We start from the raw sequence: 24,951 nt of genomic DNA, 5'->3' as shown, positions 1-24,951 counted from the left end.
TCGCAACGAGAAACCAAAATCGCAACGCGAAATGAAAATCGCAACGATAGAATCGCAATGCGAAATGAAATCGCAACGAGAGAATCACAACGCGAAATGAAAATCGCAATGCGATTTTGGTTTCGCGTTGCGATTTTGTCGTTGCGATTTTGGTTTCGCGTTGCGATTCTGTCGTTGCGATTTTCATTTCGCGTTGCGATTCTCTCGTTGCGATTTTAAGTTTCGTGTTGCGAAAGTAAACTATTTCTTCTTCTGCAAATTGAAACTTGAATGGATTGCATTACTTCAACCAATAGACAAAACAAAGACAAATACTGACTTCAGGGTATTAGTTTAGCAGAATTGGCAGCAACCGAACAATTTACTTTCAACCAAAAGACAAAACAAAGACAAATACTATTTCACAGTGTTAAAGAATACACAGTTTAGCAGAATTGGCAGCAACCGAACAAATTTACTTTCAACCAAAAGACAAAACAAAGACAAATACTATTTCACAGTGTTAAAGAATACACAGTTTAGCAGAATTGGCAGCAACCGAACAAATTTACTTTCAACCAAAAGACAAAACAAAGACAAAGACTATTTCACAGTGTTAAAGAATACACAGTTTAGCAGAATTGGCAGCAACCGAATAAATTTACTAAGCAATCTAAGTGAAATGGCTAATCTAAGTGAAATTACGAGTAAATTTATCATTAAGTTAAATATGGAAAATCTTAAACTTACCTCGTTGCGTAGAGTATGAACCTCATTCTGCAACGATACTATCATCTCACGTAGAGCGGCAACCTCACCACGTAAAGTTGACACCTCCACACGCCATGCACCATCGTTATCGCGTAGAGTACCGATCTCCTCACGCAAGGCATTGACCTCATCACGTAACTCATCCCGTGGAGGTGGAGAACAAGGAGATAAATGTCGTGGCCTCTTTACCGGTTGCCTATCATGAGGTGATGGTGGAGAAGAGGCTCGATGATGTGACGGGATAGGTGATGGCTCTCGTTCTAGAGGTGTATAGTCGGGTCGATCGGGTGATGGCTCTGGGTGAGGTGATGGCTCTCGAATTGGAGGAAGTGGATGATGCTCATCATCCGTGCCATCAAAAAAACTCTGACTAGCTTGCCACCAATCAGTGGCAAGCTCTTCCTCCGTGGGTGTCAGTCTTTGTAATGGAATGTTGGCCTCCTAACAATATAAAAACTCAAACAAAGTTAAACGTCTACTATTAATAACTTGTTTATATATATATGAAAGTATTTGTGTTAACTTACATTATTTATTGTCGCATATGGTATTAAGTCTTCCCAATCCAACAGATTTTTCCTCTTCCAGGAAATAGCCCTGGGATATCATTTGACGTTTTTATTGCATATGTACGCATGCTGGGGAAAGCCTCGAATATCCAAATCTACAAACATATAATAACAAAATTAGTAATTGTTAAATAATTAATATAATTTTAGAAACATTATATAGAAATTCTTACCTTAAAGGCCCAAACAAAGCCTGACAAAGTGTATTTCGACCCATCGCCACGCAAACTTTTGCGGTCATCAAAGGCAGTAGACAACTTAGTCCAGGTAGCTTTCCATATATACGAACCCCACGGAAACAGATTCCATGCATTCAGGTCCTCTACCAATATTATTAGCTCCCGAGGAATAGGTTGTCTGGCCTCTTTGCCTAAAAAGCCGGCATACACAAGTAGTAGAAGGCATACTCGGACAACATCGACGTCATCCATCCGAGTGAAACCAGCTTTCTTATTAACAATTTCTTCAGGTCGTCGACATGTAGGTTCGGCTTCTCCATTGACTCATCCGGAAACACCCGGGATAACCATGATGGGCGGGCGATATGACGAGTGTACCGGCCTACATCATCGTGTCCGAATCGTAGACCAGTGATTAAGCAGAACTCCTTCCGCCCAAAACAAGTATACGCTGGTGGAAAATGAAACCATATCTCTTCCTCACCACGTTGTATACTGTCGGGTAGATTTGATGTCATGGTCTGAAGCCACAAATGGTCAAATTAGCATCTCTACCCGGATGTTGTACTCTCAGCCATGGCCCGAAGCAGGTTTCCTCAAACAATTGTCTTTGTGCAGGTGAAAGCTTCGAAGCAATTGTAGTGGCTAGGCTAACTTTATTCCTTAATGTCAATGAAGCCGAAAAAAATTTCTACAAAAACAATAAACATACCAAGTTAGATATACCAAAAACTACACTGTGAAGATATACCAAAAACAATAAACATAAAAAGTAGTAGTTTATTCTTGAAACTAAAATTTGCAACACTGTTTTGTCTTTTGGTTGAAATGAAAATCGCAACGAGAGAATGACTGTCGCAACGAGAGAAATGAAAATCGCAACGAGAGAATCGCAACGCGAAATGAAAATCGCAACGAGAGAATCGTAACGCGAAATGAAAATCGCAATGCGATTTTGGTTTCGCGTTGCGATTCTCTCGTTGCGATTTTCATTTCGCGTTGCGATTATCTCGTTGCGATTTTCATTTTTCTCGTTGCAGATAGTCATTTTCACGTTGCGATTTTCATTTATCTCGTTGCGACTCTTCTGCAAATTGAAACTTGAATGGATTGCATTACTTCAACCAAAAGACAGAACAAAGACAAAGACAATACTAACTTGAAAATCGCAACGAGAGAATAGCAACGCGAAATGAAAATCGCAACGAGAGAATCGTAACGCGAAATGAAATCTAAGTGAAATGGTTAATCTATTATTGAAATGACCAGTAAACATATCATCAGTTTCAATATAAAAAACCTACAATAATGCAAAAATTTCAAAATAAAAATAATTAAAAAAACTAACCCTCGGAGGTTGATTTTCCATTTCTGAATATTGTGAGGGATTTCTGACCGTGAATGGTTGTGAGGGATTTCGCCGGAGATGGGGACGGAAATCTTCGGAGATGGGGACGAATTTCGCCGTAGAGAGTGAGAGATGGAGATGGGACTGAGTTGTGATTTTAGGTTTTAAGTTATGAGTTGCGATTACGGGATTTTGTCTTAATATTCGTTTTTGTAATTTGAAAATAAAATACGCGTAGCGATTATAATGGCGCTTTAAAAATCGCGTTGCGATTTACGGATACGCGTTGCGATTTACTGATTATCGTTGCGATTTACAGATACGCGTTGCGATATACGGATACGCATTGCGATTTACGGATACGCGTTGCGATTTACGGATACACGTTGCGATTTACGTGTTCGCGTTGCGATTTTCATATTCGCGTTGCGATTCTTGAAAATCGCAATGCGAATTTGTACTATCGCATTACGATTGTCAAGAATCGCGTTGCGATTTTGGAAACTGATTTGCGATTCTGGGGATCGCGTTGCGATTTTTATTTCGCGTTGCGATTTTGTTGGTCATTTTGGCAAATCCAAAAAAAGTTGGTTAAAATCGTATATTATAAGGCATTTTTGGTCACTGAAGCGATTTTCTCTAATCGAAACACACATCTGCCTTACACCCAAACTACCAGCAGATATCAGTTCATCAATAACTGGTTTCCACTTTTTACACTCTATTCTTCTTCTTCTGCTACTCTATGCAGCAACAACAAGAGTCTAGCTTAATCCCTCCATAAATGGACTCTCTCATCTCCATCCTCAACCCCCGAGTCCAACACTTTCCGCCATTTCTATCATCATGCATTACTCCAAACCCAACAAAAGTTCCTGCAGCAGCAGTGGCGGAGGTTGTGCTTCTGCTTCTACTGGACGGCACTCGGTTTATAAGGGATTGAGGCGTAGGAGTAATGGGAAATGGGTGTCTGAAATCAGAGAACCCAGGAAGCCTAACAGGATCTGGCTCGGTACATTCCCTACTGCTGAAATGGCGGCTATTGCTTTCGATGTCGCCGCGCTTGCCTTGAAAGGCAGAGACGCCGAGCTTAACTTTCCGAACTCGGTCGCTTCGTTTACGGTGCCGGCTTCGACTTCCCCTCGTGATATCCAGGCGGCGGCGGCCTCGGCTGCGGCGGCTTTGGGTGCTGCGAATGATGCTTTGAGAAGCAACAACAATTCAACAGTAGTGGCGACTGAGAAGCATTCAATAGTAGATGATTTCGTGGACGAGGATTTGATCTTTGACATGCCTAATGTTCTTTGCAATATGGCGGAGGGGATGCTTCTTAGCCCTCCTCGCTTGGCCGCCGCCGCTACCTCTCAGCCTCCCGCCGATAACTATGGGGATGCTGACAACCTTTGGAAATTCCCCTAATAATAATAATAATGCTATAATAAACAAAATAAAACAATAATAATGATAATAAAAAGGGGGATGACTAGTGCACAATATTTGTACAGGTTTATGTATTTGTGGGAGTTGCCGTGGTCTCACTCTCGCCTCGCTTGTGTAAATGTGTAATGCTTCTTCTCGTCCGTACAAGATATGTGTGTGATCATCGAGGTTTTTTGTTTGCAGCACAAAGCTGTGGGCTCAATCATCACAACGCTAATGAATTATTTATCGTCTCTTTTCCTAAAACTTTTTAAGAGATCCAACGTACAAGTTGAGGTGACAAAGATAGAGTAGTGTCAGAAACAAACTTTGACTCAAAGCAGAGTTTCCAAGGCAAACAGCATTTTTTCCAATATTGTCTGGTGACGGGAAAAGGCAAAGCAAGTTGGGGGGAGCCTTAGTCAATATGCATAATTAACACCTTGATTTTATGGAACTCAATACCTCTCTCCAAATCATATATTACACTGTGATTATACAAATATTTAAAAAATTATTCAACAATTAAAAAAAGTGTTATTTTTAAAAAAAATTGTAAGTTTTAATAATTACGTCTTCATAATATATATTATGAATAATTAAAAAAATATAAAATCCAGTGTCTATATCAAATGTCTCTCACCATTTGTTAAATATTTGTCTGTATATATATTTATTTTTATATATTACACTGTGATTATACAAATATTTAATGTCTGTATATATTACTTGTTCTTGCTTAAAAAAAGTGTCTGCATATATTTAAAATAATTAAATAATAGTTATAAAAATAAAAAAATAAATGGCTGATCGAATAAATAATTTACCCTAAAAATTATGAGCCACCACACCATTTGTTAACGTGTCGTTCTCAAACATCTGAAGCAGTCCGGCGTGGCATACTGGATGCTGACCCTTCACCCCCTCTGTGTTCCGATCCCACTAATCATATAATCGTATAAATCTCTTTGGTTGCTTTTTAATATTTTTCATTTCTCTGCAGAATTTTTATATTTAAATTAACGCATGCACGTACAAATTAGGTTATTTGAACCCAGATCATTAAAAGGGCACAAAAATAATATAAAATTTTAATATTAGTCTTACGTTCTATTATTATCGATGTTAAAGTTATAATTTAATCCAAACCACACGTCAAAAAACTATGCTATTCAAGTAATATGAAATTTAAACTAGATTGGAATAAAAGAATTAAATGATAAATATTTATAAGTATTTTTTGACTCTGTAATGTTATGTCCATATTTGTTAATTTGAGTTTGAGGCGGGCAACACAAGGACTCCATTAATGGACAGAGTCAAATTAAGTGATAATGAGGTATTAAGTAATGATTTAAGGACCGGAGGAAGCATAGGGGGCTGGTTTAAGCACCACCAAAACCTTAATTATCACCATTATTGACTACTCTACTTTGCTTAACCAAAGTTTATATATATAGTTATATATGCTCCTCACTATTCAAGCCTTCATGACGTTAGCCCCTCAACCTCTTCTGGTCCACCCTAAAGGTAAGTAATTCAGTTTAGTTATACAAGTATTTAATAATAATAATAATAACAATAATAATAAAAAAGCATCGTCGATTTAGAAAATAGTTTTACTTTACAAAATCAAATAATTGTTCACACATGCATACTTTAGTATATGTTTTCTGTTCTTTTTTTTTTTTTGGTAAACGATCTAGAGATGGCGATTTATTGTGTAATTTATAAAACTAATTATAGTTGGGGTAAATATATACTTTGGTATTCAAATTTGAATTTAAAATCCAGTTTGCTATTTGAACTCGATTTCTTAATTCAATTTGAAAAATATGATTTTTTTTTTCTAATTAGTTATGACATTTGAAATAAAAACTTAGAATTTCAAATTATTTGTTGTTGTCAAGTCTCTCCGATCCAATTGGTTTAAAATCTAAAATAACCTAATTTGAATTGATATAAGTACTAATTCAAATTAAGAAACAAAATTTAGGAATCTAATAAGAAAGAATCCAACTACCAAATTGAATTTTGAAATCATATTCAACAATCAAAATATAGAATCTAGAAAGTGAAACCGTAGAAAAGATCTAATTGTAATGGGAGGCGAAAAGTCGGGGGAGAGGAGTCTCGCGGGGGAAGGGAGAAGCGACCGGCGCCGACGTGGATTTTCAGTCTTTGTGGATAATGTCGGTAAGAGAGTATCTCAGGCGACTTTAAGGGATCTTTTCCAAGCATATGGAGTGGTTCTGGACGTGTATATCGCCTACTCGAATCCAAGAAGGAAGCTGAAGAGTTCGACTTTTGCATTCGTCAGATACAAAAACAGGGATGATGCTTGCCAGGCAGTCACAAAGGGAGCTGGGAGAGTAATAGATGGGAGTCCTGTAAGGGTCTTTCTGAGCTACAATAATAGAGAAGCAACTCAAAGATCGGAGAAAGTCAAGAAGGTGTGGAGACGGGTTTCATCGCTGAGGGACATCAGAACCTTCAAAGAAGTTGTCTGGGAAAGCCAAACCAAACTCTGACCCCGTGTTACAAGCATGCCAACGGAGCGATGTTATCTACGTCAGGATGGTGGATGAAATGCCAAACAGCGCCGACAAGAACGACAGTTTAAGCTCGAATGAGATATGTCTCTTGAAGGAGGAGCCCGACTGGAAAAGGAGATGCCTTGTTAGAAGAATCAAAGGTATGTACAATATCGAACTGGTTCAAGACGGTCTCAGGTCTGATGGGATAAAGGCGAACGAAGGTTTGTCCTTGGTATGGTTTTGTGACTGTTCTAAGATTTGAAAGCGTGGAGGAGCAAGAGAGGGTATGGAGAAGAAGAGATTACTTCCTGTAGTGCTGGTTTGACAAGCTAGAAAACCTTGAAGGTTATGAAGGTAAGAGGCGCATCAAAAATTGGGTGGTAATGTATGACGTATCTATTCACATCTGGAGAGAAAGCTTCTTCGTTGAGCTTTGCAGCAGATGGGGGGAATAATTAAAATCGATGAGGGAACTATAAAGAGTGATCGGTTTGATACAGTAAGAATTTTAGTGTCGATTCATAAGATATCATGCATTCCGGACAGAATAGCCATTAACTACATGTTGCAAAATATTGAAAAATAGTGTTGTAGTATTATAATCTAAAAATTTCGTTTCAATAATAAAGTTGAAAAAAATGTGAAATTAAAATAGAACCTGTAATCGGATGGAACTGAATAAATAGAAGAAGAGTTTTGTTGAGGCATGAACAAACAGTTTCCTTAAGACAGATTCGTCATCTCCTCGGTGATTTGAGTAACGTTGGACGTCGGTCTCCCAGGATACAACAACGAACGTTCACAACAGTAAGCACAACCGAAGTGAACAATCGAACACAATCTTTGTCTTTATCTATCACCGAAAAATGACTTTGGAAGAATAGTTGAATTGAAAGAAAAGTAATTGAAAGAAAATAGTAAAAAGTTGTGCCTTGAAATGTGTCACAACTTAGCCTTTATATAGGGAGAGGAATTTGTATTGAAATGTTAAGTCCTTTAAATGAAATTACTTAACCATTTGATTAAAAATTATAACCTTTTGATCAAAAGGTTAACATGAAAAGACATGAATTTTAAGGTGAAATGAAATAACTATTTTCCATGAAAAGACTTAATTATTTTTCATGAATACTCATGATCAATTCATTCATATTTTTCCAATAATCCCCCACATGAATGAATTGAATTGTTTAAAAGATTGACTCGATGTGGTGATAGATTCTACGTTCAATATTTGCATAGGATAGGTAGGCGTCCCCCTTTGAACATTCCCTTGTGAAAATATGTTTACCTTACTGGCTGTCCAGTAGACATGATGTCCTTGAATTGTCCTGCCGTTTGTGTAAGCGATGGCATACCTCACACAAATATCTTACTGACAAGAGTTTGGTTCTCATGGTTATGTCCATATAATCGTGGACATCTCCTGGTTCTGCAAGAGCTTAGAGAACTATGCCCCAATAGTCTCTTTGAAGCGGCTCTACTTCACTCTCACATAGGCGATTTACGTTGTTCGGTTCAACGAAACAAATATAGGTCATTAAAAGCATTGCTTAACCTTATCCACATTTTAGCCACTGTTTTCATCATAGGAATGGGCTTGTAGATAAAAAAATCCCCACAGTGACTCACCAGGTCTATGCAAGTAGATTGTCCCATTGAACCTAGATCTTGGGATCTCCAGTCAACTAGGTTGGGTTTTCATTCACATAGAGCCTTAACAATTCATGGGCTTTAGTGCCATTCCTCTTGATGTTTTATCAACTTGATCCCGATTCAACCTTTTGGTTAGCGGATCCGCAATGTTATCTTTTGATCTTACAAAACCAATAGAAATAACTCTAGTTGAGATCAGTTGTCTAATGGTATTGTGTCGACGTCGCATGTGTCTCGACTTACCATTATACATTACATTTTGTGCTCTACCAATTATTGCTTGGTTATCACAATATATACACATTTTGGGTACAGGCTTTGGCCATTTAAGATTATCCTCCAAAAAATTTTGTAACCATTCTGCCTCTTCTCCATTTTTGTCCAAGGATACAAACTCAGATTCCATCGTGGATCTGGTTATAATTGTTTGTCTTGAGGATTTCCATGACACAACTCCTCCTCCCAAAGTGAAAATATAACCACTTGTGCCTTTGGTATCTTGAATATCAGATATCCAACTGGCATCAGAGAATCCTTCTAACACAACAGGATCTCTAGAATAATGCAATCCATAGTTTCAAGTATATCTGAGATATCTCAATACCCTTACAATTGTTTTCCAGTGTTTCTCCCCTGGATTGCTTGTAAATCCGCTTAAACTGCTTACCGTGAAAGCGATATCAGGTCTAGTGCAACTCATAAGGTACATTAGACTGCCTATTATCCTTGTATATTCCACTTGATTAACACTTTCACCTTTATTTTTAAATAGATGTTGACTTGAATCTATCGGAGTTTTGGCTACACCAGAATCATCATTGCCAAAATTTTCAAGAATCTTGTCTACATAGGGTGACTGAGTCAATATGAGACATTTTGATTTGGATGCCCAAAATCATGTCAGCAAGTCTCATATCTTTCATGTCAAATTTTGAATTTAACGTATTTTTGGTACGCTTTATCATTTCATTGTTACTTCCAACGATGAGTATGTCGTCAACATATAGGCATAGGATTACATATCCATCAACAGTGATTTTGACATATACACATTTGTCACACTCATTTATTTTAAATTCATTTGATATCATAACACTATTAAACTTTTCATGTCATTACTTTGGTGCTTGCTTAAGTCCATATAATGACTTTACAAACTTACATACTTTCTTTTCTTGTCTTGGAGCTACATAATCCTCAGGTTGTTCCATGTAAATTTACTCATCAAGGTCTCCATTAAGAAAAGCGGTCTTAATATCCATTTGATGTACTTCTAAATTTCGTAAAACGGCAATTGCAAGTATCATTCTTTTAGAAGTTATTCTTGATACGGTTGAATATGTATCAAAGTAATCAAGACCTTCCTTTTGTCGATACCCTTTAATAACCAATTTGGCCTTTGTACTTATCAATTGTTCCATCTGGTTTCATTTTTCGTTTGAAAATCCATTTAGAATTTAATGGTTTAATTATATTAGGAAGATCCACTAATTCCCACATATGATTTTGCATTATGAAATCAATTTCACTCTTGATGGCATTTTTCCAAAATTTACTTTCAGATGAACGTATAGCTTCTCTATAAGTTACAGGTTTAGTCTCTAGCATATATGTTAGAAAATCCGATCCAAAGGATTTTTCTACCCGTGCCCTTTTACTTCTTCTTGGCTCTATCTCGACTTCAACCTCTTGTTGGAAGTCTTGACTATTTTCATTAATAGTTTCTAAAGTTTGTTTCTTGAACTTGAGCCAACTTCTCTAATTTTACAAGGAAATATATTTTCAAAGAATGAGACATTTTTAGATTTTAATATCGTATTCTTGTGAATTTCTGGATTCTTTGATTCATGCACAAGAAATCGATATGCATTGCTATAGTGAGCATAGCCAATGAAAATGCAATCCACTGTTTTAGGACCTATTTTCATTTGCTTTGATAAAGGAGCCATTACCTTTACAAGACACCCTCACACTTTCAAGTAATTGTAGGAAGGTTTTTTGCCTATCCACAACTCATATGGTGTCTTGTCTTTTTTTTTCTTGCGGGGCACCTTATTTAAAAGGTAATTGGCTGATAAGACAGCTTCCCCCCACATGTTCTATGACAACTCAGAACTTCCTAGCATAACGTTCATCATTTCCTTTAATGTTCGATTTTTCCTCTCTGCTACTCCATTCGATTGAGAAGAGTGTGGTGATGTTACTTCATGAATAATACTATGTTATGCACAATATTGACCAAATGGTTCAACATATTCACCACCACGATCACTTCTCACCCTCTTAATCCTTTTGTTAAGTTGGGTTTCAACTTCCTGCTTATAGAAAATAAATTTTTCTATAGCTTCATCTTTGCTTTTAAACAAATATACATAGCAAATTTTGTGATATCATCAATGAAGGTAATAAAATATTTATTCTCTCCTCTAGTTTGAACAAATTTTAAGTCACAAACATCACTGTGTATTAGATCAAGAGGTTTTGTATTTCTTTCAACGGGTTTAAATGAAGACCTTGTTAGTTTAGCTTCAACACATGTTTCACATTTATGATTATAATTAATGTGAAATGGGGGAATGTGTTCTAAGTTAATTAATATTCGTAAAGTATCATAATTAACATGTCCGAGTCTACCATGCCATAAATTTAATGACTCAATCATATAAACAGAAGAATAAGAATCATTCTTATTTATTTTTAGCTTTTACAGAGATAGCATTGAGTTTCCACATATCGTTCAATACATATCTCCTTCCCACAAATATTCCCCCTTTTGATAAAACTAACTTCTGGGATTCAAACACCATCAAGAAGGAACATGCAACATTGTTGATAAGACAACTTCCCCCCACATGTTCTGTGACAACTCAGAACTTCCTAGCATAGTGTTCATCATTTCCTCTAATGTTCGATTTTTCCTCTCTGCTACTCCATTCGATTGAGGAGAGTATGGTGGTGTTACTTCATGAATAATACAATGTTGTGCCAATATTGACCAAATGGTTCAACATATTCACCACCACGATCACTTCTCACCCTCTTAATCCTTTTGTTAAGTTAGGTTTCAACTTCATGCTTATAGAGAATAAATTTTTTCTATAGCTTCATCTTTGCTTTTAAGCAAATATACATAGCAATATTTTGTGCTATCATCAATGAAGGTAATAAAATATTTATTCTCTCCTCTAGTTTGAACAAATTTTAAGTCACAAACATCACTGTGTATTAGATCAAGAGGTTATGTATTTCTTTCAACGGGTTTAAATGAAGACCTTGTTAGTTTAGCTTCAACACATGTTTCACATTTATGATTATAATTAATATGAAATGAGGGAATGTGTTCTAAGTTAATTAATCTTCGTAAAGTATCATAATTAACATGTTCGAGTCTACCATGCCATAAATTTAATGACTCAATCATATAAATAGAATAAGAATTATTCTTATTTATATTTTTAGCTTTTACAGAGATAGCATTGAGTTTCCACATATTTTTCAATGCATATCCCCTTCCCAAAAATATTCCCCCTTTTGATAAAACTAACTTCTGGGATTCAAACACCATCCTAAAGCCATGTATACTTAGGAGGGTCCCAGAGACAACGTTTTTTCGTATGTCAGACACATACAACACGTTTTGAAGTTTCAACTCTTTTCCAGAAGTCATCTTTAAAATTACAGTGTCTTTCCCCTTGATCTTGGAAGTTGCAACATTGCCCATATAGATCTTTTCTCATTTCTCACAAGAAACCAACTCTGCAAAGGAGTATTGTCACAAAAAATATGGCGTGTGGCACCAGTATCAAGCCACCATTCTCTTGGATTTGAATCAACCAAGTTAACTTCAGAGACCACAACACATAAACCAAGTTCAGATACTTTCGTGGAAATTTCTGTCACAACATTAGCCTCCTTTGTTCTGGACCTTTTTGGAAGCCTATATTCAGATGTCATGTGTCCCGTCTTATTGCAATTAAAGTATTTCCCTTGGAATCTTTGCTTCTTAGAAACACCGCCTTTTGGTCATAGTTTAGACTCAATTTGAGCTTGCTTTCTTTTCTTGAAGTTCTTTTTGACTTCCACCACATTTGTCTTGGCAATGTTATGATTAGCTGTTTTGTTTAGCCTTTTAGCCGCACATCGATTGTCTTCTTTAATCCGAAGTCTCACAATCAGATCTTCCAACGTCATTTCTTTTCTCTTATGCTTAAGGTAATTCTTAAAGTCATTCCAAGCAGGTGGAAGTTTTTCAATAATGGACGCCACCTAAAAGAATTCACTTATAATCATCACTTATGCGAGAATACCATGAATGATCAGTTGGAATTCTTGCACATGATTCACAACAGTTTTAGAATCAACCATTAAAAAGTTTAAGAATTTGGCAACTAAGAATTTCTTAGCACCAGCATCTTCATTTTTGTATTTATGGTCCAATGATTCCCATAGTTCCTTAGTCGTTTTCTTTACGCTGTATACTTCATAAAGTGCATCAGATAAACCATTCAAGATGTAGTTACGGCATAGGAAATCAAAGTGCTTCCATGCTTCGGTAATGTTGAATGCAGTTGCAGCATCCACTTCATCCTCTCTAATAGTAAGAGGATCATCCTTCAAAAATTTGGCCAGATTCAATGTCGTCAAATAAAACAACATTTTCTGTTGCCATGTTTTGAAATTCTCTCCATTGAATTTCGCAGGCTTTTCATTATGACTCATGGTCATAGGTAACGTTTGGCTCGTAGCCTAAGTCTGTGTAGCGACAATGGCATTAGACTATAAATTGGATGAAGTATCAGCATTTTTCTGTAATCGGAATCAAAACCAAAATAATAAATATAATATGAAACGAAATATATAACCTAAATATATTACCACGGTAATCTTTTTGAGTTTAGATTGAACTACAACATAAGGAATCTATCTTAAGATTGTTGCAAAATATTGAAAAATAGTGTTGTAGTATTATAATCTAAAAATTTTGTTTTAATAATCAAGCTTAAAAAAATGTGAAATTAAAATAGAACTTGTAATCAGATGGAACTGAATAAATAGAAGAAGAGTTTTGTTGAGGCCTGAACAAACAGTTTCCTTAAGACAAATTCGTCCTCTCCTCGATGCTTTGAGTAACGTTGGACGTCGGTCTCCCAGGATACAACAACAAACGTTCACAACAGTAAGCACAAACGAAGTGAACAATCGAACACAATCTTTGTCTTTATCTATCACCGAAAAATGACTTTGGAAGAATCAAAGAATTGAAAGGAAAGTAATTGAAAGAAAATAATAAAATGTTGTGTTGAAATGTGTCACAACTTAACCTTTATACAGGGAGAAGAATTTGTATTGAAAAGTTAAATCCTTTAAATGAAATGACTTAACAATTTAATTAAAAATTATAACCTTTGGATCAAAATGTTAACATGAAAAGACATGAATTTTGGGTAAAACGAAATAATTATTTTCTATGAAAAAATTTAATTATTTTTCATGAATAGTCAAGATCAATTCATTCATATTTTTCCAACACTACAATGGGTGTGTTTCTGAAATCATTTTGCGAACTGAGGAATACGATGGAGACCGCTTGTTCATTGATGTCAAGTTCCCCTTCGAGTTGAAAGAAGATGAAAATTTAGTTTTACAGGGTGGTTCCAGGGAACAGTCGTTTGAGGGAGATGAGTATCCATGCAACGAGAACTCTAAGGAAGTCGATTGTCAAGCTGTCAGGTTCAGCCTGGCTGATGTTGAAAAGGCTGATGACAGGTCCACAAGCTCTGTAAAAAGCCTGAATTCCGTCTGTGGTGAAGAAGCTATTGGGGATGACCTCCATGATGTCCGCATTGAATCGGGTAGTGGGCCAGCCCACTAGAAAACCAAGTCAATTTGGGCCCGACTAGTGATTTGAAGTTATCCGTCTCAAATGGTTCGAGACTACAAGATGTGCCTATTGAGGTAGTCAACCAACTAGAGATCACATCTCCCATTGGCCCAAGGCTGTCTCCACTCCCTCAAGACTATCAAGATACTCGGGAGGAGCCTTCATTTCATAGTGGTAGTGGATTTGCAAAGGAAGTCTCAAATCAAGTCAAAAGAAAGAACAAGAAGAAAGCAAAAGTTTTTTTTGGGGGGGCGCAGAAGAAAAATAAACGGTCGAGGAAGATGTCCAAAGGTGATGTTACCCTCGACGAAGATGTAAACGGGCCCGTCGGACTTTCAGAGGTTGAGGCTACCTTCGAGGTTGGTAAATTGCTAGGAATTGAGTTCTGTGAACAAGATGATGTTGTTATCAGGGGATTAGAAGCTATTGAGGAAGAAGCAGGGAGTTGACCCCAAGGTACACTCCTGCTTTAGTCTGTGTTTTCGCTTTATTTTGATGAATTTTGGAATTTTGTCTTGGAATGTTCGAGGTCTGAGAAAGGGGAGAAAGTCAGAGCTGTTAGCAGAGTCTTTTTTCGCTAGCGAAGCGAAAATCATTTTCATACAATAGTCCAAGCTGAAAACGGAGAGCAAACCGATGCTAAAGAGACTCCAAGCAAGGGGTTATCGAGGATGTGCGTTTGTCCCTTCTGAAGGGCATCAGGTGGACTGTTATCTTTGTGGGATCCATATTTCTTAGCGGTGGACAATGTCAATTTGGGGAGAAGAATGCTGGTGCTGGTAGGCCGGATAACTCCCATCAATCTGAAGGTAGCACTAATCAGCGTCTATGCTCCAAATGTGCTCGCTGACAGGAGCTTTCTTCTCTGAACTGGATGCGACCATCTCGGCCTTGGGTTTACCGGTTATTTTAGGAGAGGATTTCAACACAGTTCGGTGCGATGGGTAGAAATGTGGGGGTCCAGTCAACCCGTATGAGTACATGATTTCGAAGATTTCATTCAATGGAGATGCTTGATCGATTTACTTGAAGGTAACGCCTAAACGTGATTTAGAGGGGGTGGGAAAGCTATAGCGTGCAGGCTTGACTGATTTCTGCTATCTCCAGAAGTTCTTGGCTCCTACCCAAACCTTGCTTAGTCCACGCTTCCCAAGAGCCTCTCAGATCACAACCCTGTGCTTTTGGGAGAGAAGAAAATTCAGTGGGGGCCTAGACCTTTCAAATGGTTCACGTATTGGGAGAATGATCGGGGTTTCTCGGACATGGTAAGGAATGTTAGCAAAAGCTGCCAGAAGAAAGACGTTTTAGCTCTTCTGAAGAAGGTGAAGGTGGCAGCTAAAGGGTGGGTGGATGATTCAAAATCTAATGAGCCTGAGAGTATTGCGGATCTGGAGAGGAGACTAGAATCGCTGGAAGAGTCTGTCTTGAACATGGGTAATATTTCTGCAATCCAAGAAGAAATTCGATCAGTCAGAAGCAGGTTGTGGTCAAGGCATAAGAGAGACGAAAGGGAATGGATTCAGAAGTCCAGACTAAAGTGGTTTAAGGTGGGTGATTGAGATACAAAGTTCTTCCATCTTTCAGCTTCGATAAGGAGTCGGAAGAAGTATATCTCTAAAACTCGGGTGGGATGCGGGGAGTTCAAGGAGTCTAAACGAGTCATTAAGGCGTTCGAAAACCACTTTTGGGGAAGTTACAATAAGATTGGCACTATCCCAGTTAGACGTTTTGACGTTCCGCTTAGAAGATTGAGTGTTGCATCAAGGAGAGCTCTTAAAATCCCTTTCTCGGAAGGGGAGATTTGGAGCGCAATCAAACCGGCTGATGGAACAAGGTCCCAGGGCTGAATGGGTTCAATCTTGATTTTTTTTAAAACTTTTGGGTGGATGTCAAAAAGGTGAGGTACTGGATTTCTTTGGCTAAATTATATAACTGACATCATTTTTTTTTTGATACCGTTTGATCAATATTTTTAGAAGTAGCACCCTTTCTGTTGAGTTGGTAAAGGCGCGTCTCCGGGGACGCGATTTATTCGTGTTTTCGCTGAGTTGGATGTCACGTGTGGAAGGCGCGTCCTCGGGGACGCGCCTTTGTCATATCAACAGACACGTGTGGAAAGCGCATCCCCGGAGACGCGCCTTCCATTAAATGTCATAAATGCCCCCATCCGTTTTTCCTAACTACCCCTCCTCCTCCCCTATATAAACCCCTCAACCCTCCTTCATTCTTCACACCAAAATCATATTCTCCTCTCTATATAACTCAAATTCTCCAACTATTTGAGTTTTAAATTTTTATTAGTGGTAAGAAATTTATTTTATGTTAGTATTTTTTTAAATAGTTATTATTTTTATATTAATATATTTATGTAAATATTATTTTTTATTAAAATAATATTTATATAATTATTATTTATTTAGAATTATTATTTTTTTTTTGCTAATTATATTGTTTTGTCTACAGTTATAATGGAAAACGAAATGCTGTTGCGATTGAATATTGATCATATCTCCAGACATTTTAGCGATATGGTAATATTTTTTATAATTAATGTTAATATTTAAATTTATTTTTTATTTTAAAGTTACTATGAATTTATATTAATTTTTATTTTTTATAATGTATATTATTTAGGATGCTGATCGTATTTTAGAGACTTTTATTAAAAATCCACGTATACCGACACCGGAACGTATTTTGTCATATTTGGCTTCTGCCGGGTTCGGGTATATTGCAACAATTATAGGCGGTTGCAAACTCGAACATGTCCTAATTTCTGCACTGATTGAGAGGCGGAGGCCCGAGACACACACTTTTCACCTTCCATGTGGAGAGGCGACAATTACATTGGAGGATGTCTCTATGCATATGGGGCTTCCCGTCGACGGAAATATGATGTGTGGTATGGCGGATGGTGATTGGCAATCAATGTGCATTGATTATCTTGGAGCTGCTCCGCCAGAGTTTAATGGATGTAGAATAGCTTTATCTTGGTTGAAAGCTAATTTTGAAGTTTTAAATGAAAATGCTTCAGAGGATCAAGCAAAGGCATGTGCTCGGGCATATATTCTACGAATAATTAGAGGAATATTGATGCCCGACAAATCTCGCAACCAGGTGCATTGTATGTGGTTGCGGCATCTGATCGATTTTGATGAAGCTGGAAGATATAGTTGGGGTGCTGCAGTTTTGGCATTTCTCTTTAGAGAAATGTGTTGGGCGACTAATTATAAGAAAACTGCTATCGGTGGATGTCTTCTGCTTCTACAATCATGGGCGTGGTTCCGCATGTCTTTCTTATGCCCGATCGTGAATGAACCATACGTATTCCCCTTATTGTTGAGGTAATTTTCGAACTAAATTTTGATTTAAATATTTTCAATTAAATAGGGTGATATTTAGTTTATTATATTTCATAGGTGGTCGATGAAAAGAAAGGACCATAAAGTATACCTACTGGGTTAGAGGAAATTCGTTTACTATTGATACGAAAGCTGGGTCTGAGGTATGTTTTTAAATTTGTTTAATATTAATATTTTAATTTAAAATGTTAGATATAATTAGAATATTTTATTTATTTGAATTATATATATATTTCAGTTTCAGTGGATACCTTATGCGAGCGATGAAGTGAAAACTTGCATCCCACCCCACCTTAGTGGGTCATTAGAGGTATGTATATCGGTTATACCTCTTATATGTTATGCTATTATTGAGTGTCATCTAGTTGATCGCGTGCTCCGTCAGTATGGTTGTACGTAATATATTCCTGGAGCTCCTAGGAATTTAGACGACGCGCATAACATAGATAGACGAGGAAATAAAGATGTTAACTGGGTGGTGAGACACAGAGATTGGATTGCGCTTTGGGAGAACCGATATACACTGTTGGCCCCTCGACAATATTACGCTGAAACTGGTCATATGGTTACGGATAACTATATGGACTGGTTTAATGAAAATGGGAAGTCGTTTCTACTTTCAGCGGAAGCACGAGGGGTTAACATTCCTAGGCGTCGAGAAAGACGTCAACCGTCTCAATATCATCGTCCCCCGACGCGTGGACGAGAGAAGGCGCTACCGGTTCTGCATCAGTCCCACCACAACATCCTTATTCGTCGATGCCGCAGGGGTACATGCCCAGCCCTTCACTTCATATGCCAAGCCCACCAGTTATATGACATCTCGCATGGTTACATTCCGAGCCGCAGGGTTACATTCCTAGCCCGCCAGGTACATGCCTAGCCCGCCAGGTTACATGCCTAGCCCGCAGGGTTTTATACCATATGGAGGTGCATATACGACTATGTTTAATGATCCAGCATATGGTTCATATGCATCTTATTTGGCTGGTGGTGCTTCTCCGTAGACACCTCAATCTCCATCTGGATCACATACATCGATGCCAATGTTTCCACAGTTTTCACAGTTCCCGGGGAGCGGTGGGATTGTTACTAGCACTCCTCCAGGGTCGTTATTTTATACAGGCCCTTCAGCCCCTTCAGCGTCATCTACACCAAATGAAGAAAATGCTGCTGATGATGATAGTGAAGATGAGGAGACTGAAGAACAAGTTCCACGAAGAAATCTTCCACGAAATAGACAACCACCGCCATGTGGAATTCATTCGAGAAGACGACATCGGTGATCCAGTTATATTTAATGTTATTTAAATAATTATATTTAGAATTTTATGTAATTTGGTTATGTATTTAAATGTTTCATGGTTGTTACATACATATTTTTAATGTTATTTTTATTCACATTTAACATTAAATGTTTGATAAATGTTTTTAAAATACAAATTATATTATTCGAAATTTAAAATAAAAATAAAAATAATATTATTCAAATTTAAATTTAAAATATAAATTATAGTATTCGAAATTTAACAGTAAATTTCAACTTAATATTCCAATTGTATTCGAAATTAAAAGTTATATTCCAATTATAGTTCACATACTTAAATTGAAATTAAATTTATCTATACATATGATTTTATCATTAATATATAAAAACGTATACATTAAAATCAACTTATGTTGAGTTCATCGATCGACGAATCACAAGAGGGGGTGAATTGGCAATTTATTCAATGTCACATTTCAATGCTCATTCCATACAATTTCAATGTCACAATCAACTTATCACTTCACATTTATTCAATTTATCCATAACATTTATCTAATTATTCAAACTTCACATAACGTTTTAATTTAAGTTATTCTTAACTTGCTGAACTTTCAAAAGAAGTAAATTTGGTTATAATTACCTGATTTACTGATATATAGTGTTCCCGAGGGACATGAGTGACATAATAGGGCATGATAACATATTCTCTGATGAAATAATGGAAGGCGCGCCCCGGGAACGCGCCTTCATGTGAATAGTGAAATAATAGGAACTGATATATCTAGTGTCCCCAAGGGACATGAGTGACATAATAGGGCAATGATACATATTCTCTGACGAAATAATGGATGGCGTGCCCCCGGGAACGCGCTTCATCCCATGAGAAATAATAGGTATGATATATCTAGTGTCCCCGAGGGACATGAGTGACATAATAGGGCAATGATAAATATTCTCTGACGAAATAATGGAAGGCGCGCCCCGGGAACGCGCCTTCATGTGAATAGTACTCGATTATAGACACTATTATATGCAACGTATTATAAACTTTCAAAACAAACTTCAGTTCAATCTTTCAAATTCTCAAATTCCCAAACTCTAAATTCTCAATTCTCTGAAAATGAGTCGTCTTTCTGCTGTGTTTTGTATGATGGAGAAATTAAGGAAGCTGAAGAGGGGGTTGTTTTTGAGTCAGATCATTATATCCCCTTAACCTTGAAGAGAAACATCACAATTGAGGAGTTAATCACAAAAATTTCGTTAAAGATTCGTGTAGCAGGCCAGAGAAGACTATCTTCACTTCAGTACAGATTTCTACTGAACTTTTTCCGCTCACGTATACATCATTTCAGCTTTCAAACGATGATGATGTTTCTATGATGGTTGTGTCATATGGGGAGTTCACAATCTCTTATTGAAATGTATGCACTTTTATTGAGGTTCGTGTAACTCGTGGTCTCTCATATTCCTCTCACTTTGGCATTGCATATCAAACTGATCAAGTTCATAGCCTGACACAACTGATCTGTAATGATTTCACATCATTAATGGTGGATCCAACGCCATAAACCATGCCATCAAGTTCAATAGGAAGGCATTCATCTGCAACTGCTTATGATCTCAACCCACGTGGCTTCACCAATAATCCATATGGCAACATCTCTTCTACTTCAAGGGGCATACATTCATCTGCCAATGTTTTGACTTACATATGGAAATGCCAACGAGACGACAGTCTATTCACATCCCACATGATACAATGGCCTCAAGTTCAAGGGAGGACACGCAAGCGGGGAACTTATTTGACCTCACATTGGATTATCGGAGGAACCTTCATCTCCACTCGAAGAACCTCTTCGGGAGCCAGGTGCAGATGGTGCTGAAACGGGATTATTCGTTGAACCTGACTCACCACAGTTTAACGTACATTCTGATGATGACGAGGATGATGTTCCGATAAATACAACACCAGCCGAACTTCCTGCATATATGTATGAGGCTGATTATGATGCAATGTATGAGCCTGAATTTCCAGATCTTCTGATGTTGGCAACTATGGACTTCAATCATCAGTCAATGACGGTAATTTACATATTGGAATGGAGTTCGCATCGAGGAGGGAAGCAATGATGGCAATAAAGAGTTACATATTCGTAACTCAGTTTAGTCCCGAGTTGATCGATCTAACACGGAGAAATATGTCTGCTACTGCGTCTAACGTGACAAACGGATGTCAATGGATGGTCCGTGTATCAAAGAGGAAGAGGAAGAACAATTTATGGGAAACTAACCATATAAACGGTCCTCATACATGTTGTGCAACAGGTATAAACCAGGATCATCCAACTTGACTCCAACATTATTTGTCAAGCAATCATGCCCATTGTGAAGCAAAGCTCTCATATAGCTGTTGCAGTGTTGATTCTGCTATACAGTCACAATATGGGTACACTGTCTCATATAAAAAAAGCGTGGTTGCCAAACAGAATGTCATTTGCCAAACTTCATGGCGAATGGGATCCTCACAACGAGCTGCCCAGTTGGTTTCATGTGTGCAAAGACTTAATCCCGGACAATTGTTGAGTTCGAAACTCAACATCATTACGTGAATGATCGAATGGTTCGCGATCGCTGCCAATTTTACCGAGTCTTTTGGACTTACCCTCAGTGTATTAATGCAGTCAAGTATGGTAAACCAATTGTCCAAATTGATGGTACTTTCTTGTATGGAAATACAAGCAAGTTTTATATTGGCTGTGGTCCAAGATGGAAACCGCAATATTCTTCCTGTTGCGTTTGCCCTCGTTCAAGGAGAAGACACTGAGTCTTGGGCTTTTTCCTTAAAAATTTACGTTTACATGTTGTCACCAGGGAACGAGTATGCATATTTTCAGACCGAGGAACGTCATTAGTCGTGCGGATGGTATGTTACTTTTACTTTTTCCCAATTTTTCTATCATTTCTTATTACTTATTTATACTTCATTAACTATACATATTCCTAATGGCTTAGGTTACGAACTCTTACCTCAAAGGTTGAGTCGATCTACAAGAGCTGTTTGGCAAAATAAGAAGGGGTGCGAGTACATTAGGACATCAGCAAAGAAATGTGGACAAATGCATATGACGGGGGGTATCGCTATGGTCATATGACAACAAACTTGGCTGAAACAATAAATTCAACCTTAAAGGGGGCGCGTCATTTACCAGTCACGGCGTTGGTTAAACGACTTATTTTCGTTTGGGTCAACTCTTGCAAAGCTCGGTGGACAAGCTCTTACTTGGATGCAAAACGGACATATTTACCACCCCAAGACTAGTAGTTGATTTACAGAAAAAGTGGCTGCATCAAATGGGATGTTAGTTACAAATTTTTCTCGCACCCGTGAATTGTTTCGTGTAACCGAATGCCACGTCCTGCAAGGGATTGAAGCTAACTCTTTCAGAGTTAATCTGCAAGAGAGTGGTGCGATTGTGGTTTCTTTCAAGCACTCAAATATTCATGCTCTCATGTCATTGCTGCTTGCTCACATTCGCATTTGGACTACAAAAATTATGTTGATCCGTATACCAACTTTCACAAGTATTCAAGGTATATGAATTTGAGTTTCCGCCATAGGAAACGAAAGAGACCCAAATGAGATTCAAACTTGGCTTACAATTGTACCAGATCCCATTGCTATTGAGGGACTCAGGTCGTCCAAAATCTACTAGAATACATTGTGATATGGATATTCGGGAGAAGTCAACAGAACAAAAACGATGTGGGCATGTAGAAACATCGGGCACAATAGAAAAAAATGTACGCTCTGTTATCATCATATAACCGTTAACTCTTATGTAATTAATATTGTATTTAAATGAATGTTTTTGTTTCTAATAATTTAATGTTATTGCATTTATATAATTTGTCAATGTATGTACACCTAAATAATTTTTTTAACTTTTAAATACATAAATATATTTAATATATTATTTAATATAATTTAATATTAGTTATAATTTTTTTTAAAATATAATAATTCCACCTTCTAAGTAGAGAAAAAATATTAAATTAAACAAATTAAAAGTTATTAAAAAATTTATGTATACGATGACACATTCATGTTCTGATTGGAGATTAATTTATTAAATTAAATTTTCAATAAGACTAATTTTATAAAATATGTAAGTCTTGAAGATTAATATGTAATTATACTAATTTATTAACTTATGCATCAATATTTTTCGTTAAATATTGATATGAGATGACTAGATTGATAACATTTAAATAATTAACTGATAAATTAATAGATCGATAATCAAAATCAAAAATAATAATATAACCATATGTGTAATATTATAATTTCATACATTTTTCCTATAACTACAATAAAGTCAAAACTGGTTTTCATATATTGTTATATCATATTAATGTAGATAATTCACTCCACCTTTAACACACATTAACAAAATACATTTGATAATTCTTACATTAATCGAACATTTTACATAATATATTATAATTTATAATAATAATAAAATAAACTATTTATTATAAAACAAAATACGTGTCTGCTGAGTTGGCAAAGGCGTCCCCGGGGACGCGCCTTCCACACGTGGCATCCAACTCAGCGAAACGGGTAAAGCGCGTCCCCGGGGACGCGCCTGCCAACTCAGCAGAAAGGGTGCTACTTCTGAAATATTGGTCAAACGGTGTCAGAAAGGAAAATTTAAAGCAAATGGTTCAGTTAGTAATTTAGCCGATTTCTTTGAAGGCTTTTACAACGGAAATCTGAGTGATGTCGCTTGTAATCACTCTTTCATTGCGCTTATTCCAAAAAAGATCGACTCAGAAACCTTCGAGGACTATAGACCCATTTCCTTGGTGGGTTGCCTCTACAAGATACTGGCTAGAGTTTTGTCGAGAAGACTTGCCGGATGTATAGATGAAGTCGTTAGTGAGACACAGTTTGCCTTTGTCGCTGGGAAGCAAATAGCAGATTGCGCTCTAATAGCGAACGAACTCGTGGATGACTTCCTGCGCAGGAAAAGAGAAGCAGTGGTTCTCAAAGCCGACTTTAGAAAGGCGTACGATTCTGTGGACTGGGTTTTCCTTGATCTAATCATTCGAAAAATGGGCTTCGATGGCAGATGGTGAAATTGGATAAAGATGTGCATTTCGACAGCCCAGTTTTGGTAAATGGGACTCCCTCGAACAAATTCAAAATCAAAAGAGGTCTACGCCAGGGTTGTCCGCTCTCGCCGTTTTTGTTCAATCTTGTAGGGGAAGCCCTAAGTGGCGTCATTGGAAAAGCGGTCAGTGGCGGTTTAATCAAAGGTGTGAGGGTGGGTTAGAGCGATTTACATGTGTCCCGCATCCAATTTGCAGACGACCTAATTATGTTTTTGGATAGTAAGGTGGAGCACCCAAATAATGCTAAGAGGATCTTCAGAGTGTTTGAAGTAGCATCTAGCTTGAGCTTAAACCTCAGTAAAACAAAACTTTATGGGTCAACATGAAAGACGAGATCACTTCTTCTTGGGCAGATGAGATCAAATGCGGGAGAGATAAATTCCAGACTAAATACTTAGGTCTGCCGCTCGGCCATTCGAGGAACTCTTTTGAGTTATGGAAACCCATCGTGGACAAATTTCAAATCCGCCTCGATAGTTGGAAAGGGAAACTTCTCTCGTTTGGGGGTCGCCTAACCTTGATTAAGTCTGTTTTGCAAACTTACCTGTTTATTATCTCTCGATGTTTCAGATGCCAGCTACAGTTGCATCAAAGCTGAACGGCATTGTCAAAGTTCATGTGGGGTCCAAATAGCAGAAAATCCATTCACTGGGTTAAGTGGGAGGAGGTCTGGAAACCGAGGATCCAAGGTGGTTTAGGCATTATGGATATTCGGCTGAGGAATCTCTCTCTTCTTAACAAATGGATATGGAGATTCGGCAGAGAGCCTGATAGTATGTGGAGGAGAGTTATCGGAGAGAAGTAC

At 37.4% G+C, this 24,951-nt stretch overlaps 2 protein-coding genes across 2 annotated transcripts; both read left to right on the top strand.

Moving 5' to 3' along the window:
- The first annotated feature begins 3,692 nt into the window (after nucleotides 1-3,692).
- On the top strand, nucleotides 3,693-4,319 carry LOC120161847 (ethylene-responsive transcription factor ERF024-like). Its single transcript, XM_039172055.1, has one exon. It carries the CDS (start codon nucleotides 3,693-3,695, stop codon nucleotides 4,263-4,265), a length of 573 nt encoding a protein of 190 aa, XP_039027986.1. The 3' UTR covers nucleotides 4,266-4,319.
- A 2,048-nt stretch (nucleotides 4,320-6,367) lies between these two features.
- Nucleotides 6,368-6,796, top strand: LOC120161515 (serine/arginine-rich splicing factor SC35-like). Its single transcript, XM_039171738.1, has one exon. The coding sequence runs from the start codon at nucleotides 6,368-6,370 to the stop codon at nucleotides 6,794-6,796; it is 429 nt and encodes a 142-aa protein (XP_039027669.1).
- Nucleotides 6,797-24,951: the final 18,155 nt, after the last annotated feature.

Source organism: Hibiscus syriacus, unplaced genomic scaffold (genome assembly GCF_006381635.1).
Source record: "Hibiscus syriacus cultivar Baekdansim isolate YM2019G1 unplaced genomic scaffold, ASM638163v2 tig00111402_pilon, whole genome shotgun sequence".
Classification (NCBI taxonomy): domain Eukaryota; kingdom Viridiplantae; phylum Streptophyta; class Magnoliopsida; order Malvales; family Malvaceae; genus Hibiscus; species Hibiscus syriacus.
This window is presented reverse-complemented; position numbering and strand designations above follow the sequence as displayed.

Bases quoted from the DNA above. Each gene is read 5' to 3' on its own strand.
- LOC120161847 (XM_039172055.1), top strand. From the start codon at position 3,693: ATGCATTACTCCAAACCCAACAAAAGTTCCTGCAGCAGCAGTGGCGGA.
- LOC120161515 (XM_039171738.1), top strand. From the start codon at position 6,368: ATGGGAGGCGAAAAGTCGGGGGAGAGGAGTCTCGCGGGGGAAGGGAGA.